The sequence below is a fragment of the Tupaia chinensis genome, unplaced genomic scaffold (genome assembly GCF_000334495.1).
Source record: "Tupaia chinensis unplaced genomic scaffold, TupChi_1.0 Scaffold000026_1, whole genome shotgun sequence".
Taxonomy (NCBI): Eukaryota; Metazoa; Chordata; class Mammalia; order Scandentia; family Tupaiidae; genus Tupaia; species Tupaia belangeri.
The window spans coordinates 226,326-245,807 of NW_006159456.1; the positions used below are offsets into that span (position 1 = coordinate 226,326).

At 38.4% G+C, this 19,482-nt stretch overlaps 1 protein-coding gene across 3 annotated transcripts in view; it reads left to right on the forward strand.

Moving 5' to 3' along the window:
- The window catches only part of TGFB2 (transforming growth factor beta 2), an 89,213-nt gene that overhangs the window by 63,632 nt on the left and 6,099 nt on the right, over nucleotides 1-19,482 (forward strand). For 2 of the 3 annotated variants that reach the window (XM_006140227.3, XM_006140226.3), the window contains 3 exons: nucleotides 16,665-16,797; nucleotides 16,917-17,027; nucleotides 18,515-18,692. In XM_006140227.3, the coding sequence (XP_006140289.1) occupies nucleotides 16,665-16,797; nucleotides 16,917-17,027; nucleotides 18,515-18,692 (422 nt within the window). The remainder of the gene's footprint in view (nucleotides 1-16,664; nucleotides 16,798-16,916; nucleotides 17,028-18,514; nucleotides 18,693-19,482) is intronic. The other variant, XM_006140228.3, reaches the window with a different exon arrangement.

Below are 19,482 nucleotides of genomic sequence, written 5' to 3' on the forward strand. Positions count from 1 at the left end.
CTCTTTCCACACTACTCATTTATAACCTTTTCATCTCTAGGGCAATAGGGTTCATGCTACTGTTTTGGTTATGCATTTTCTATATAACAAACTACTCCTAAAATTTATGGCCTCAAATGATTACCATTTTATTACATCTCATGATTTTTCTTTTTCCTTTTCCCGTGGGCTCAGAAATATGGTCAGGTTTTAGCTGGGATTTCTTTTGCTCTGTGTAGCTTTGACTGGGGTCCTGTGGTGCTGTTCAGATGGCAGTAGGGGCTGATCTAAGGATCTAGGAAGTAACCAGTTTGTCAAATGCGATGACATCTCATTCCTAGAAATCAGTTGCAAGGATATATAAAACGGTGGCTAAATCTTAAGTCACTTATATTCATTTATTTCTGGCTTCAAATTGCACAGTAAATATTAAATGATTTTTCAGGTTTGAAGATAAAAGGGTGTATTGATGTCTCTGGAGCAAAGTAAGCAAACAAATTTTTAATATGGAGGAGTAAAAAAAAAGTAAAAAAAAAAATGAGGATTGAGTCATCCTTTAATGGACATTCCATCTATACCATCTCTACAAACTATTTAAAAATTCACATCCTGAGGCATTACAGTAGAAATTCAAGGTAGATGGCCCAAGCCTGCCTTTTAAGAAGTTCTAGTACTACAAAATACTACTCCTAATACTACTCCTATCATTGCAGAGATCATAGCACAAATGGGGTTAATGAAAACTGCCCCCTTTTCCTAACCTTAAACATATGTGTGTGCTTTTGTGTGTGTGCATGCACGCGCACACAGAGTTCAGTTTTTATTTCTCATGTTGCCCAAGGGGGTGTAAAATAAAAAGAGGTCAGTCAAAAAAAAAAAAGAAAACAAAAAACAAAAAAATGGACTGTCTGTTAAATTAGACTTGCAAAAAATGCTACTGAAAAAAAGTTATACTGTACTCTTGTTGTGCAGATTTTTTATGGCACACAATCCCCTTAAAACTGATCCTAGCCCTGGCGCCACATTGGAGACATACACAGCATAGTAACCCACTTTGAAAAAAAAAAAAAAAAAAGAACCATGAGGTATAATAAACACTTTGTTTGTGCAAAGCTATTAATATCTTGTTTTTTTTAATTTATTTTTTCAAACTGATTAAATGGCATGCTTGCATTAGGTTATGACGTTACCCAGAGCCTATCAATCTTATCAGCAGCCAGGACCCCAAAAAAAGCAGTAAACAGTAATCCTTCCTCTCTGTATTTGAAGAAATGTTCATGATTACACAATAACTAATAACCTCATTGTTCTTTTATAATATCACTTGTTAACAAGATTGATAATTATCATGAATACACAGAACTCACTGTGTGCTCAACATGATTTTTATTGCTTTATTTATTTATTTATTTTAAGTTTGTCTATTTCTTCCACGGGAAAGAGACACAAAGAGACAGTACCCCTAATAGGGCCTTGATGCTGCAATCTGCCGCTAGACTCAGCCAGCCTTGGAACCTGAGCACACGTGTGCCCTGTGCACTGAGGGATGTCTCTGGATGTAAACCAGGGAACTTCCTATCTGGGCCAGCCTTTCAGACCATGGCATTTTACTACCATGACATTGTCCAGCCACATACATGTTTTATATATATTGATCCATTTAATCCTTTAATGACTTTATGAGTAGATACCAATATTATCATCCTTATTTTACAAATGAGGAAACTGGAACACAGTGAAGTTAAATAACTTGCCCGGACCATACAGCTAAGAAGAGACAGAGCCAGGATTCAAGACTAGGCCATCTGGCCCCAAAGGTCATGTTCTTGACCAACTTACTATGCCAGGAGAAAGAACACAGGCTGAAGAGTTGGGCAGTATAGGCTTGAAGCATGGCTTTTCCCCTTAAGGGAGCCTGAGGAAGTCATATCACTTAAGCTATTTTTGCATTAGTAAAATGCAGATAAAAACACCTTCTTGGCAAAGAGTTTGCAAGGCATGGAGAAAATGCATGGAACTGTCTAGCACATTGTCTCCTCAGTAGTTACTACTATCATTATAGTTTCCAAAGTGTTAAGTTTGAACTTTGCTAAGAGCCAGTCTCTTAAATTTACAATCTGCTCAAAATTTCTTCAAAACGAAAGCTCACTCTGGTCCTTATTGCCACAAGGAATGAGTTCTTGGGTGCTCTCCCAGGTTTTGGCTTCAGGGCCTTACTCAAGAATATCTCATTCAGTTACTGAGTGAGAGAGAGGTTGAAATTTGCAACCAGTCAGCCCTGGAATCACCTTCTCCCCCTTTTTTCCTTCCTCCTATGATAGGGCAAGTGCATGTGCTCATGTACCCGCACATATGTGTCTGTGTTTATGTGTGAGAGAGAGAGGGAGAGAGAAGCATCTTCCACAGGACCTTGCTTACACTGTGATCCTTTTCCTCCAGTCCTCCAGCCTGTAGATCCTGGGCACTCATATGTTTACCCAGAGTCTTCCAAGGCTCAGGAATTTGAACAGTGGTCACCAAGTGGGACCCAGTTTTTGTTAAGCAGTACATTACCATTGTGCCACAGCGCTGGATTCACTTTTTACCCTTTTACTTACCAGCTTTCTGGACTTAGAAATCAGTCACCTTTCTGGTCCTTAGGTTTTCACCATAAAATGGAGGTAACCATTCTTGTCTAATGAGTTTCATATGTTTCATAACACACCTAAAGTGTCTGGCATATCAGATGAAGGAGTGGATAATTATCAGGACTTTATCTAGAATGTGGTTTATATTGCTCCAAATTTGATTATAAAACTACTCCATGAGGATGATCATCTCTGGTTGGACAAGGTCTGATCCATTTCCTGTTGTCAGTGGAAAAGAGCAGGGTTATGAAGGTTATGCTTTCATTTTATCTCTCTGCCTCTAAAGGCAGCGGTGATGAGCTGGTGGCCGTCAGGTGTCTTGCTTTTCTTTTTGAAGAATGACTATAGAGTTACTGACCCTGTGAAAGTGTCTTTTTACTTCATCCTTTATCCCATTATTACCCATCCTTGCTCTACCATCACTCAAATAGGGTTCTGGTATATGTTTTCTGAATTGATTTTTATTAAGATTTTGTTTTATTTAATGTTGGAAATGGTCAGTGTGGCCATTTTTCTATAACTTCCACCAGGCCAGGAACTATAGGGTTCTTACTTAGAAAAACATATCACGTTTCCCAACAACTTAGTATTTCAAGGAAGGACGTTTATATCCCAATACCAACAGTGCTCAAAATACTTTTTGAGACTCCTATGCTAGAACTGTATTCCAAGACTGTAATGTGTAATTGAGAATTCCTTCAATGGGGACAAATCTGGATTTTGGGAACGTAGTGTTGATTTTCAAAAGCTGCAAAAGTTAAGATAATGAGAAGTAACCAAGTTGATTTTTTTAGTTTTTATAAGACATATCTGAAAACCAACCACTTTCTAAATTTCTACTATTACCCTTGTCCAGGCAGTTCTTGTATCTCACTTGAACTATTGCAGTGACCTCCTAGTTGTCTACCTATTTCCATTCTGGCTCCTTTAGAGAGACTGTTTGCAACATAGCAACCAGAATGAGCCTTGATCAGGTGCTGGTCAGATTACAATCTCCTGTTCAAAAACCTACAATGGCTTCTTACCCCATGCGGAGTAGGAGTCAAAGGTCTTATCCCACCTTATGAGGGTGTTTCTAACCTCTTCCTGACTCTCTACCACCCTCATTTATGCAACTTCCCCTTGGTGACCTCCTTACTCTTTCTCAAACACTCTGTGCTCACTCCCTCCCAAGACCTCATGGCACCATTCCTTCTGACCACAGTGCTCTTCCCCAGATATCCAAAGGTGCTCTCCTTTTATTCCTTCGAGTCTTTCCTCAAATGTTACCCTTTCAGAGACACTGTCTCTGGTCATTCCAGCATCTCTGGGTCCTTCCCAAAATATCCTAATCCTATTCTCTGTTGTACTTTCTGCTTGATACTCTACATGCTATATTGATTTACTCCATCTTTATGTTGTTTTTGATCTTGATTTTACCTCTGGAGATAAACTTTGGGGATGGTACCTGCTGCATAGTAAGCACTTAAATACTGTTTCCAAATGAATTTGAGAGCATTTTCAAAACAAGATTAAAAAACAAAGAACGTTGTTAAAATATGTTTGTAACTTCATGACGGGTTTGAGAAGCATCGCTCATTTATTTTGATGTGGCAATTCTGCTACATTCGTTATACAGATATCACTCTACATATTTATGAGGAAAGGTATGAATGTATGTGCTCATTTTCTGTTATTTATTCAGAATTCATTCTGGTAAAGTAGATAATAGCCATGTAGGTAAAAAATGAAATAAAGTTACGCAATAAATTAATGCACTGATGTTCTTGGATAGCCCATAAACTCTCTCTGTTTGTAGAAAAACCAGACTCATTACTTTATTTATTTATATAGGCTCATTACTTTATAGTTACACCCCCTAAATTAAAGTGCTCGGTTGAATATAAGTAGAGGTTTAAATTATAGTACAGGCCATTTGTTATAGGTGCCAGGAAACAGGAAAAGAGCATTGGAAGTGTGTTCCTCAAGTATATGTGTGGTACTGTGGTGTCAGAGTGGAATTAAAAAGGGAGATCATATAAGGAAATCAGAAGAAATGGTCTCTGTGAGCTTTCAGACTTGTGGAGTCACTTCTTCCATGATAAAGCACAGCTGGATAATTGTCAAAATCCATAGTACTGTAGCCAGCCGGTGGCATGGTGGTTAAGATGCTGGATTCCCATATGGTTGACCACAGTTCAAGTCCTGGACCTGGTGGCTTGAAATTCACACAAGGTGTGTGTGCATGCATACGTGAAATACTGAGAAGAGACTGGAGGAGAAAGGATTGCGACATAACCATCCCTCAGGGGTGTGATTTCTTGCTTTCTGTCTCTCTGTCTCTTGAGTGAGTGCATGCATGCACCCTATAGCAAAAATCTCTCTCTCAAAAAAAAAAAAGAAAAAGATAGTACTAGGCAGTGTGGTATAACCTCAAGGACTATTCAGTCAAGAAAAGGATCTTATGTCTTTGACTTAGTTTTCCTTCAAATTCTACCATTTGATGTTGTAGTGCACATCTCTTCTTCCTTGCCCGTATTTGTGTGACTTCAATCCAGAAGAATCCTTTTCTCTCTGTGTGATTTATGTACCATGGTCCTGCCAGTGCTGTTTAGCTGCAGCATCAGAGAGACCTTCCCTTCACACAAAGAACTCCTTCATCCCTTAGACCTGTAGAAACAAACGTACTTGTTTATGCACACGTGCAGTCAGCACAAAGGGCCATCTGTAGAAAATGAAAAAAAAATGAGGGAAACAATAGGGAATTATAAGGTGTTTTCATCACAGAGGAGAGAATTTCCTGTACGTGTGTGTGTGCACACATGTGTGTGCACGTGCGTGTGTGTATAGCTTGAAAGCATATCTGGTGACATTTCCATAAAGATCATTAAAGATCTACCATACTTTATCATGATTGCACCTTCATGTGTGTCATATAAGTACCTTCCAACGTGTATTACTATGTACTGTGAAGAGAAAAAGTTAACCCAGTGACATAATTATGTAGCTATCTGAACTCTGAATAGATACTTGCATGTTCTTCTTTTATCTGAAGCTTCAGTGTGTTCCAGGAGAGCCAACCATACTGGCTCTTGTGAAGCTCTTGCCAGGTGCATATTACCTACGACCTCTTAGAAAGATGTAATTACAAAGGAGCCATAGCAATTACAGGACATGGCAACGGCAGAAGTTAAGATAAGCACTGGGTCTGTCGAGCCACCTCTGAAGGATAATCATGCAGCGTGTCAGTTTGTTCAGCACCCAAAGTGATCCAGCATGATCAAGGAGGCTATAGTTAACCTGGACGAGAGAGCTACATTTGTGCCTCAATAGAATAAAAGCCATTTAACCCAGTTCTGATTTTCAACGAGAACTTGCTTTCTATTACCTGGAAGTTCTCTTTCTTTTGCTTTCTCTCTCTTTCATTTTCATAATAAATATATTAAATAGTGAGGGTAAACTATAGTGTAAAATTGCTTACGGTGATTCTTTCTGTCTTCCTGATACATATATATTCCTTGAGATATAGCATATTTATATATCATCTCTTTGGTGGATGTGCAGATGTGCATGAAATCCCAAGAAGTAATTTTTATTGATCACTATACAAGAGTGATTGTTCAGGGTCTTGTTTGTCACTTGATCATATGTGTCTCTCTGATGAAGTCTTTTATAAAGACCTAACAAGCAGAGACTATGTAAGTGGACAAGATTGGGGTGGGGATGGGGTAATAAGAAAGAGTTACAAAGAATGCTCTTTGCCCTGAAGGACTTCATGGGCAGAGGGAACATTTCAAAGATATTCAACACAATGTAATTTATGAATACCTACTGTAATAGGTTCAACTGTGTCCTCCACCGCAAAGATATGTTGAAATCTTAATCCCCAGTACCTTAGAATGTGATCTTGTATGTAAATAGGGCCTTTGTAGATGTAATTAGTTAAATTGAAGTCATACTGGAGGAGAGCGGGACTTAATTTAGGGAGACTGGTGTCCTTGTCAGAAGATAGCTATATGAAGACACAAACGTTGGGGGAATCATTTGAAGATGAAGGCAGAGATTGAAGTGATGCAGCTGCACCCCAGAAACACCAAAGATTACCAGCGAACTACCAGAAGGTAAATGAAGAGAGGAAATATTCTCTCTTAGGGTTTTTAGAGAGCATGGACCAACCAACACACTTATTTCAGACTTTTCACTTCCAGATCAGTGAGAGAATAGATTCGTGGGCAAAGCACTCAGTTTGTGGTACTTTGTATTATAATTCCAGGAAACCACAACATCTATTGGGCAAGCTTTCCCTAAGTCCAAGTATGAGAGTTTAGAAAAGGTAAGAGAGCACTTAAGAGAAAAGAGGCTGCATTTATCTGTTCCCCTTTAGGATGAGCCAGCACATCCCATAACCTGGACTCTGTTCTCTTAGTGCCAGTGTCCTTGCCATCCCCTCCTTGCTCCAGGAAAACTTCTCCAGCCTTCCCAGGCTGGGGTTGATGCTCTGCCTCTGTCACCTCCCCATGCCCTATGAAAAAGCACATAGTTTTAAATGTTCACTAAAAAGATTGGATTTCCTTACTATAAAATAAGCTCCATTAAGAACAGGAACTGGACTTGCTGGTGGCATGATGGTTAAGGCGGCAGGATCCCACATGGCTGACTTCGCAATTCAAATCCTGGACCTGGTGGCTTGAAAAATACATCAAGAATGTGTGCATGTATTCCCAGAATCTCAGATGAGAATGGAAGAGAAAGGATTGTGGTATGGTCATTCCTGGGAGTGAGGGATGTGATTTCTCTTTCTCTCAATCTCCCTCCAGTGAATGTACATACCCTATAGCATCACTGGGGAAAAAAAAGAACAGGAACCATCCTATCACCTTGGGATATAAATCTAATGCTTTGCTCATAGTCAGGGTTTTATATTTGTTGAAGTAGACTGGAAGAAGTGAACTACAAAATAAATTCAAGAAAGTGAATAAATGAGAACTCAGATACATACATGATGCTTGGTAATTATTCAATGAATGAATGACTAATGAAATTAATGGATTTTATTAACTATGTCAATTGCTCTAATAATCATTATTATTTTTTGGCATTAAGACAAAGTCTCCTCCATGATCAATGAAAGTTTCCTGGAATATAAATCTTAGAGTGCAGTGTTGGAGAATTAGAGATTCAGAGAAATTCCAAAAGGCTAAAATCCTGGATCAGATAAGTTCAGAGTCAACAGAGATATGTGTATAATTTGCATTTCTATTAAAAAATGAGTCACCTCAATACAGACTACAGCAGTGATTCTCAGAGTGGTCTGCAGATCAGCAGCTTCTGTATTACCTGGGGTCATGTTAGAAATGCATATTCTTGGGCCTCAATCTCAATCCTACTACATTGGAGTCTGGGGACTGGACTTGCAATTTGTCTTAAACAGCCCTCCAGATGTTTCTGTTTCAAGTTTATTTATTTATTTCCCCCATGCTTGAGAGAAAAAAGGACACAGAGAGAGAGACAGAGAGAGACAGGCAGACAGGCAGCACCCCCAATAGTATCCCAACTCCATGATCCACCTCCAACCTTCAGCCAGCCCAGCTCATAGACAGTCAAGTGGCTGGCATATTTAGGGAAGCCTTTTGGCTTGAGCCAGGAGCCTTCCCAAGTGGTATGGCCTCCCAGAGTGGTGCATTTTACTGTTGTGCCACCATCTAGCCTTCCAGTTGTTTCTGATGGAGGCTAATGATAGAGACCAACTTTCCTTCTCTCCTTGCCTCCTTGCCTGCCTGCATACCTGCCTTTTTTTTCGTTTGTTTTTTGTTTGTTTTTTTTTGACCTTCCTCATTCCAGAAAGGATTTGGGATGGAAATTCTGACTTAGCAACCATTCCTATTTAAGAACAAAGGTTTTGTTTTACAAAAAATGTAACATACTTTGAAGGTGTGTTGTGGCTGCTACCAAAAGTAAATAGTTAATATTTAAAGTGGTGACCAGGTTGAGCTGCTATGGCATACAGGTAGTGCTACAACTTGGGAGGCTGGAAGCTGAGCAGGTGGCCCAGGTTCAGTTCTGGTGTAGTCGCACATACCTGTGGTTTAGCTAAGGGGTAAGAGGTTTGTGGCAAAGTGAGACCTTGTTATAAATACTAATCTCTGGCTCTATGTCTCTCTTTTTTTTTTTTTTGGAGAGGTTTTTGCTATAGGGCGCATGCGTTCGCCAGACAGACAGAGAGACATAGAGACAGAAAGCGAGAAATGGTCATGCCACAATCCCTTCTCCTCCATTCTCCTCTCAGGATCTTGGGCACGCATGCACACGTGCCCGGCGTGAGTTTTAAGCCACCGGGTCCGGGACGCGAACCATGGTCGACTACGTGGGAGTCCAGCGACATAGCCATTATGCTAACTGCTGGTTCCCCTGTCTCACTCTCTTAAACAATCTAAAAGAGGTAGTGACCATAACAAGGGAAGAAATAGCTATCTCTATTTCCACATTCAAAATATTCTCTACATTCTCCATATTCTAGTAGACTATACCAGAGCTCACAATTTTAAGAGCATATTGAACAGCGTCATGACAAAGATGGTGGAGTACTTTGAACCTTGTCCTGAAGGAAGCAGGTGATGGAATTCACCTCTTGTGATTGGAACCAGATATAGGGAAGGTGAATTTTACACATTGCTTCAAAGAGCGAAATGTGATGAAAATTCTCCACTGGTGTTTAGAGAGCAAGACATTCCTCTAGCTCTTCTTATAAGGCTTCGATATCTCTGACTAAATCAGGCAACTTTTTCTATAGAAAATGTAGATAATAGAGGCCATGAGGTCTACTCCACAAGGTTTCTCTGAAGACTGTAAAATGCAAAAATGTTAAATGCAGTATTTGAAAAACCATGATGACTGTACGACTATAAGGCAATGATACTATTACTCACTGAGACTAGTTGATAGAGATTTTAAGTCCAAGCTGAAGAAGAATCCTGACTTTGCAAATTGCCCAAAAATAGGATGACTTTTCTCATAAAGTAGTAAGTTTACTGTCATGAGAGGTCTTTAGACAAAGAGAGATTAGAGAATGAATTGTGTTTGGAGCAGAGGTCTCTTAAGTATCTTTTCAATGCTAGTATTTCATGATACTGAAGTTAATGACTTGTGTTGAGAGTATCTGAGAGAATCATGCTCCCAGCCAGAGGAGTGAATGGCTAGTTCAGCATTTTTTTTTTAAATCACTCTTTGCAAGTCACTACAAATATTTAAAACATCTCAAGTACATTTAAACATTAAATACATTTAAAGCATTAAAGATATTTAAAAACAAACTGGATCCCACTAGTCACCTTAGTTTTTCTTACCAGCCCTATTGTTAAATTCCCCTTCCATTAGAAGTCTGATTGAATTGGCTCCTTGGTTCTCCTGTAGGTCTGCTGAAGTCTGAATATGGAGAGTAACACTGAATTTTCAATTATTTCTTCTAACTCTTGGTAATGTCTCAAAGGAGTGTGAGAGATATAGCCCCTGATGACTGAGCCAAATCCTGAGTTGATTTATAACATTGTTTCTTTAAAACTGAGATTTTTCTCTAGCTCTAATTTTGCACCTCGACTTCTACTAATTTTTTCCCCCCAAAACTATTGGGTAACTTCAGTGCCTTTTGTCTCCTGGTTGGATGTTTTCCAATGGCAAAGGCATTGTGTATTGAATCCTTTTATGTAATTTAATGAAGAGTTTAGAACCTTGCCAATGGTTATATGTGAGTATTTTGCACACACATATACGTGTGTGTGTATGTGTATGAGTGTGTCAGTAGTGTAATGAAGGTGGCATTCAAACATCACGGTGGATGGTAGGTGGCTAAGCCAGTCACAGCTAAATCTCATATTTACCACATTAGAATTCCTCTTTTTTTTTAAAAAATAATTGTTTATTCAATTTTATTTATTCATTCACTTATTTTAATTTGGCTAGAGAGAAACAGAAAGAGAGAGAGAGAGAAAGCAAGCTACTAGGTCTGGGATTCGAACCATGGTCAGCAATGTGGGAATGTCCACCTTAACGACCATACCACCTGCTGGTCCCCAGAATCCCTGTTCTAATTCAATCAGAACAGTTGTTGGTCAATTACTTAAATAAAATAGTTAAATCGGAGAATTATAGAAATAGAAAAGAAAGAAAGACAAAGAGAGAGATATGAACCTTAAATTTTTAAACTTAAAATGAATATATGTATATATGTATGTATCTATGTACACATGCACACCTACACACACATGCACAATTCACATGCTGACGCTGAGGTTTTATGAAATGCCAAGGACTTTTCTTTCAAGTTCATGGCATATATTTTACAAAGACTATCTATAGTGCATTATTTACAAATTGTGGCAGTTTTCTTGAACTAGAGAGAGTTTAAGGACAATGGCTGAGCCACTTGAGTCCAGGATCCTTCCAGATTTTTATCATGTTTCTTTTTGTTATTTATTTGATAGCTGTCTCTTCCCACCTAGAAAAAGAAAAAAAATTTTATTGTGGTAAATTATGAATAACATAAAAGTGATCTTTTAACCATTCTTTAAATATATGATTTAGAGACATTAAGTACAATCACAATGTTGTGTAGCTACCGCCGCTGTCTATTTTCAGAACTTTTCTTCAGTCATTCCAAACAGAAACTCCGTACTCACTGAACAATAACTCCTCATTGCTCTTTATTCTGAACCCCCAGTAACCTTTACTTTCTATCTCTATGAAATTATCTTTTCTAGATACCTTATATAAATGAAATCGTATTTGTCCTTTTGTGTCTGGCTTATTTCACTTAGCATTATGTCCTCAAGTTTCTTTCATGTTTTAGCATGTATTACAATTCCATTTCTTTTTATAGCTGAATAATATTCTGCTCTGTGTGTATATACATATGTATATATATGTATATATGTATAAATATACACACATAGTGTGTATACATTCATAGTGTTTATACATTCATCCATTGGTGGACACTTGGGTTTTTCATATCTTTGGCTATTGTGAACAATGCTACCATGAACTTTGGTGTACAAATACAGTTTGAGTTTTTGCTTTCAATTCTTGTGGGTATATCAATAGGAATGGAATTGTTGGATCATATAGTAATTCTGTGTTTATCTTTTTGAGGAATTGCCAAATATCTTTCCAAAAATCTTATTTTCTTAAAGTAATTTGTCTTCATGAAGACTTTCTAAGACATTCAACTTTGCTTTTACATAAGCAAGAGCTGTCTTTACTTTTGGTCGTATGTGTTGACTATTTCTAGGACCATTTAATTAACTTGCCCAATTACAATAAGTCTGAATATCATAAACAGGTTTATAAATGTATTACAATTGATACTTAACCAGTAAGAATAAAAGTGCTTAGAGAATAACTTTCAACAATGAGCTCCAGCATGCAGTGGGCATCAGCCACTATGTATTGCAGAACTCTGAGGGAATGGACAATGCTCTTTAATCTGACCAGTTAAGTGGAAGCGGCAAAAAAAAAAAACAAAAAAAAACCCAAAAAACAAAAACCTAAATTATCTTTGTGATTGATAAGTTGTAAAAAGAAATTCAGAAGTGAGTGACTGGTGGATCTAGGTAAAAAACATCAGCTGTATGTCTATGGCTATTAACATTCTATACCCTTGTTCAGAGATTGGATGAAGGTAGACAGCAAAAGCTAAAATGGAGCAAGAAGTTAATTGAGCTGGTCACTTTTTGTAGAAAGTTTTGAATTTAAGAAAATGGTAATGAACAGTAACAGCGGGTTAATTTCCCATGCCTTCTTCACTCACACTTTAGTGTAGATGATAAATGAGATGTAAATAGTGAACTCTGGGGGTTGTGCCTATTCTTAGTAGAGAAGTGCCTTTCAAATTAAGATTTGAGATTTTGAGATGTGATTAGGTTTTCTAGACTGTTCTGAAGCAAAATCATGAGGCTTTGGGAGGAATACTTTTATATAGCATCATTCATCTTTGTTAGCAACCCAAGTGATTAAAGGTTTGGGCAGCCTGCTAATATGGTCTAAAGGAACTGGGTTTATTCAACTTAGAGAGAGAAAGCAAGCACATAGCGGGGACTTAGTAATAGTCTCTGAGAATATGAGGGATATTCTCTGAGTGATAGAAAGCAGCTGTTTCCTGTTTGCACTAAGGACTGGATAAGAACAGAGTTAAATTGTAATAAGTGGGTTTAAGAACTTTTTGGCCTTATAGTTGAAGACAATAAACCCATAAGACTAGAGTTACTTCTCTTTCAGAATTATGTAGCTAACCGACTGTCTTTCTCGGGTGACCTGTTTTTGAATCTTGGACTAGTAAAGAGATCTGGAAGCCCTTTCACCCAAGTGAGTGTGAAATTGTCCTTTGTCCAATCTTACCAGTGTTCTGTGGTATAGGAAGTATACTTACAAGGCAAGATTTGGTTCTCAGAGGACTGACTGCTATCTCTCAATCTTTTAATGAGTTTTAAAAGGAAAAAAAATCAGTTTTCTTTGTTCTCCTTTGGTCTCTCTCTCTTTTTAAGAGATTTTTGCTGTAGGGCACATGTACTTGGCAGTGAGACAGAGAGACAGAAAGTGAGAAATCACCCCCTAGGGGAGCCAGGCCACAATGCCTTCTCCATTCTCCTCTCAAGATTTTGGGCACACACAAACATGTGCCTGGCATGAATCTTTTTTGAGCCACTGGGTCTAGGACTTGAACCATGGTTGACTACATGGGAGTCCAGCAATATAACCTTTACACCATCTGCTGGTTTCCCCCTTTGATCTCTCTCTCTCTCTCTCTTTTTTAGAGAGAGATTTTTGCTATAGGGTGCATGCACTCTCCAGAGAGACAGAGAGAGACAAAGAAATAGGAAGTGAGAAATCACCCCCAGGACTGGTGGCTACATCACCATCCCTTCTCCATTCTCCTCTTAAGATTTTGGGCGCACATGCACAAGCTCCCACTTTGAGTTTAAGCTGTTGAGCCTGGGACTCGAACTGTGGTCAACTATGTGGGAGTGTAGGGATGTAGCCTTATGCCATCTGCTGGCCCCTTTTTGGCCTCTTTTTAAAGCAAGGTGATCTAGGTTTTCACCTTAAGAATTTTCATAGATTTGCCAGTATGTGTTTTTTCCTGCCTATTTGATTAATATGGCCATGATTTAATTTAACTTAATTAATTAATTTATTTGGAGAGTTTTTTGCTATAGGGAAGACAGACAGAAAGCAAGAAATCACCCTCCAAGGGGGATGGCCACACCACAATCCCTTCTCCTCCATTCTCTTCTTGGGATCTTGGGCATGCACGCACACACGCCCAGTGTTTAAGCCATTGGGTCCAGGACTCTAACTGTGGTCAACTACATGAGAGTCCAGCGACATAGCCATTACACCAACTGCTGGTCCCAATTTTATTTTTAAATGACAGATAAAACTGAATGTATTTATATATATATGCACTGTGGAATAGTTAAAACTAATTAACAAATGTATTACCTCACATAGTTATCATTTTATGGTAAGAACACTTAACATCTACCATCTTTATATTTTTCAAGAAAATAATATGTCATCATTAACTGTGGTTGCCATACCATACGATAGATCTCTTGAAATTATTCCTCCTCTGTGACTGTTACTACATATACTTTTACCAAGGTCTCCCTATCTCTCTTCTCCCGTAACCACCCCAGCCTCTGGTAACTACCATTCTACTTTCTACTTCCATGAGATCTAAGTTCTCAGATTCCACAAATATAAATTCTATGTCTTCCATGAGACTGTCTCTCTCTCTCTCTGTGTGTGTGTGTGCTTATGTCATAGACATTTAATACAAGTATATATTTTTTATATAAAATTAATTATATGGTGGAATGTTTTGTTCTATGTAATGTGTCTAAAGGTTAGCTATTGAAGGTAAATAAGATATACACTGTGCTAATTAGGAGCAGAGTACATATGCAGAACATTGGATAATAAGGCATCATTACAGGAGATCAGCTAGAGGAAGAATTTAAAAACAAACAAATGAGTTCTGAGAATGTTATTAATTTTTAGCCAGTGACACAGATGGAGATGCCGGAAAGCTTCTTCTTGACCATTTTTTAATCATTGTTATCCCATAGCAGTTTAATTATACCATTTGCCCAACTGAGAGTATTTTCAAGGCAAGGTTTGGTTCCCAGAGGGCCAACTGCTATTAAAATATGTTTTAAAAGTTGCAGCTTTATTTCAGCATTAACTGTGCATACATTCCACCACGTTATATCTTTATCTTATACCAACATTTATTATAATGTTATTTAAAAATCTTTGCCTTTACCACTGACTATTTTCTAACATATGGAAAGTGGTAAGGGTGAATCTTGATCCAGCTCTGACTCCCACAACTTTTTTGGCCTTCAAAAATCCAGCATTGAAGTGAGAAAATGACTTGATTGCTTTGAATCCTCTCTCTACACTTGTTCATTGTAAGGCATTAGGTGAGTTATTTAACCTCCCTGAATTTTAGTTTCCTTAATCTACTTTACAGGAAGATTTTAAAAATTAAATGAAATGAAATAATGTGTGCCAAACCCAGAGCCCAGGTGTGCCCAGCCTTCAAGTCATGTTTATTTTCTTCCATTAGTTCAAAAAGATTTTCTCTTGCCTATGATAGAACTATGATTACTTCTAAATTCTCTTAGCTAAGTGGGATTTATTGTACCATAGGGGTGGGTCTGTGGAGCAGAATTTGTCTAAAATTTGTGAGGGCTCTCAAGAGTCCAATTGTATGAATATGTTTCCTTTTCTATATTTACTTAATTCCGAAAAAATGTCTACTCTACTACCAAATAGTCCAAGAAGTATTTGTTGCCAAATTGCCTAAACAAATCCTCCATGTATATGCTTGGAAGGAAAGCACATCTTAAAATCAATAGGGATATTAAGCATTTTTGTTTTACAAGGTTTAAGGGAGAGTTAATACATCTTCTAGACATTCAGATAGTTATTTAATAGACATTGATTCAGTCAAATGCTGTGCTTTGAAATGGTATCAAATTGAAGACATGCTCCCTGATCTGGGAATGTTTGTGAATGTGTTGGGGAGACCAAACCCATATGTATCAAATGAGCACAGAGTCATTAGACTCAATATCAGAAACAGAAGTTTAAAACAGTAGGGCTTGAGCCCGTAAGTACTGAGGAAAGACAGGGCCCAAGGATTGGGTAGGTATTTATTGTTGCTCTAGGAAATACAGCTTGTGTTTTGGTTCACAAAACATGATCGTTTCAAGGTAGATTTAAAAAATAAAACCAAAGAAACACACCAGAAATATTCCCTTCCTATAGAAACCTAAGAACACACTGTAGTTCTTTATTGAATTGAAGTAAATGCATCTTTCTAAAGTCTCAGTGTTCAGCTGGTTTGCTTTCAGGCTTTCATCTACACACTAAACCAGACACTCCAGCCCAAACTCATTCTTAGTCCACAGGATATGGACTATCTTTATAAATCATTAACAAGACACACTGAGAGTAAAAATCCCAACTAGAGACTTACCTCAAAAGCTGAGGCATGAAATATATTTTAATGCCAGTGAATTTAGGAAACTAGGTTGGGACTTTTCTCTCGCTCTTAGAGGGAAATTTATAATTTAATGCCTTTGGAGAGTAAGCACAGGTCCTCTAAACTGGACCTCTTCTTCTGTCCCTCCTTGTACTCCCCTCCCCAAATTAAATAAGTAGGGAAGCAGAACAACAAAACCATTAACTTAATAGCATAGAATTTATGGCTGAAGTCTTGCAAAGCTTATGTCAGCAAAGTAAAATAATTACTGTCACTTTCTGTCAGACACTTGGCTTTATGGGTCCTGTCACCTTTATCATAACACACAGCTGATTTAGTAGCTCTATTTTTCATGGCAAATGGCCTGGTGTTATGTTTTTATGTATGGGCCTTGCTACTGAGATGACAATACGTGGATATACGAGAGTGGAACTAAATTTAGATAATGAATTGGGATAGTCTTAATGGTTTCTGGTTTAGTCATGTTGTCAGTATGCCAGCTGAACTTTTTCTGTTGCTCTTTTCCCCTCTAGATTCTCAAATCCAAAGACTTAACATCTCCAACCCAGCGCTACATTGACAGCAAAGTCGTGAAAACAAGAGCAGAAGGCGAATGGCTCTCTTTTGATGTAACTGATGCTGTTCACGAGTGGCTTCACCATAAAGGTTACAAACCACTCTCTTTCCTCTTAGATGTTCAGTAGCTTTAAGTTATGGTAAACGGGCTGCAGATTTAAGTGTATAGATACACATACAAATGACATCCATGACTTAATGTTTTCCAGACAGGAACCTGGGATTTAAAATAAGTTTACACTGTCCCTGCTGTACTTTCGTACCATCGAATAATTACATCATCCCAAATAAAAGCGAAGAACTAGAAGCAAGATTTGCAGGTAACTGAAACTTTGTCATATGAGGTAGAGGAGGGAAGGAACTTTACTGATAATCTCTTGGGGCATTAAGTCAGTTTGTATGTGAAAATGGGATTGTTTGGTGAGGTTTGGGGAATTTTCTGGGGCAATGATACAGTGGTAGAAAGATAGGTAAAGGCAGAAAGAGCTGAAAGAAAGAGATTGGTTCCCAGCTTCCACTATTCAATGGCCTTTGGTGACTTGGTCGATACTAATAGGCTCATTATCCCCCCCCCGAACTATTCAATACCAGTTAAGCACTTAAATCTTAATTTGAGCAAGCTAACTTTCCATCAACACTAATATGGAAGCAGAACATGCATTCAAAAAAATCTAATAATATCAAACCCCTGAACCAAATGTCAGGAACCAACAACTATATTTCACAGAAAAAATGGAGTTCCCTCATGCCATACCTTGTATAGCTAGGCTTCCATGTATTGGAACGCTCCATCTTTTCTAGTTCATATGCCATAGTTCGAGCAGTTTCCTAATCAGATTTTTATAATTGTTTGGAAACACAAAGCAGGGTTTTCATTTTCTCCATGTTCACCTTTAAGTGAGCTAAACAAAAATTAAGGAGAATAAGGAGATGTCAAGAGTTCTTGCATTGGATAATGAGTTGTTAGATGATGGGATATGAGAGGGATTCTGTGCCCATATGCTGGTATAGCATCAGCCCACACTGCCAGATCAGGGAGCTGATTTTCCTTCCCTGCTAACATCACTGAGAGCTCCATCCACTTTTAGAAGGCTACAGTGGCCCTTGCTCATGGAAAAATACTCCCAGAGGTGCAGAGATTTATTTCAGTCTCTAACCTAGTCATGGTTCTCTAGAGTGTGGAGATTAAATGCTTAAACTGGCAGTCTCCTGAGCATGCTTTGGGGAGCTCAAGTTTCTAAATCTCAGATGGAATCAGGGAAGTGTTGAGGATGCCATAAAATAAATGAAAAAGCCCTTTCTTCACAGCTTCCCAAAATAGCACTAGGTAAGGGTGACTTCTGTTTCACTCGAACCTAATTCACTGCAATTTAGCTAAGTCTCAGTTTATGTTCATTAGGAAAGTCTTTTGAGTTTAGTAGTCTTAGGAAGAGTGTGAACCAGCGGGTGACAAGGCATGTTCTATTGCTCTGTGTTCAGTTGTTGAGGGTTTAAACATAGCCTAAACCGAGGATTGACTAAAATAAACTGCCTAGATTGCCCTTGGAGTATAGGTCAAAGACTTCTTCTGTAGTGAGTTTCATAACATCCCTGCCTTTGACAAGAGCGCCATTTAGAAGCACTAAGTGTCATCTGTGGTGGTCCTATTGTGCCATGTCTATCCCCGGGGGAGTGACTATAACCAACTGATGCAACTGTGGTGGTCATCACTGCTGTTTGTGACAATATACTAAGGAAAGAAAATATGGCTAATGTTATTTGATGAAGGTAAAGCTAAATGTTTATTACCCAAATGCATCTCTTTAAGGTATTGATGGCACCTCCACATATACCAGTGGTGATCAGAAAACTATAAAGTCCACTAGGAAAAAAAACAGTGGGAAGACCCCACATCTACTGCTAATGTTATTGCCCTCCTACAGACTTGAGTCACAACAGTCCAACCGGCGGAAGAAGCGTGCTTTGGATGCTGCCTATTGTTTTAGGTAAAGGAAATAAAAATAAAACAAAGAAATTGCATTTGCTCAACTCTCATACTGCCTTTGTCTTTCTTTTATTGCATACTGATCTGAATCCTGAATTGAACTCATTGTTAAAGGCCAGATATAGTACAATATAGCTAGTGTTATCTCATAGCATAATTTTTCACTGAGGCTTAAAACAGTTATTTCTGTGTTGTATTCATCAGCTCTTTAGCAATGAACCAAATGTGAAGGGACAAAACTAGCCCTCTGGGACCAGCAGTTAGTATAATGGCTATGTTGCTGAACTCCCATGTAGTCGACTGCAGTTCGAGTCCCGGACCCAATGGCTTAAACTCATGCTGGCCGCGTGTGTGTGCGTGCCCAAGATCCCAAGAGGAGATTGGAGGAGAAGGGACTGTGGCGTGGTCATCCCCCCTGGGGGGTGATTTCTTGCTTTCTGTCTCTCTCTCTTTCTCTTTCTGGTGAGTTCATATGCCACATAGCAAAAATTTCTAAAAAAAAACCAAAACTAGCCCTCTGATTTCTTCCCCCAAATCCCTCTGAAGTATTTTATTGGTAAAGGAAGAAAAGAGCTCTCTGCTCCCCAGAGCCAATATAAGTTTATTTGAGGTATGTGATGGTGATTCCTTAATTAAGGAAGACCCACCATCTGTATGAAGTCTTCAATCTCACTTCAGAGTGCCCATAGTCATACCTTTCTCCCTGTGACACAGATGAGACAGCAAAAGAGTGCTATTAGAAAAATAATAATAATATTTATTTATTTATTTATCCCAGGAGAAAGAGAGAG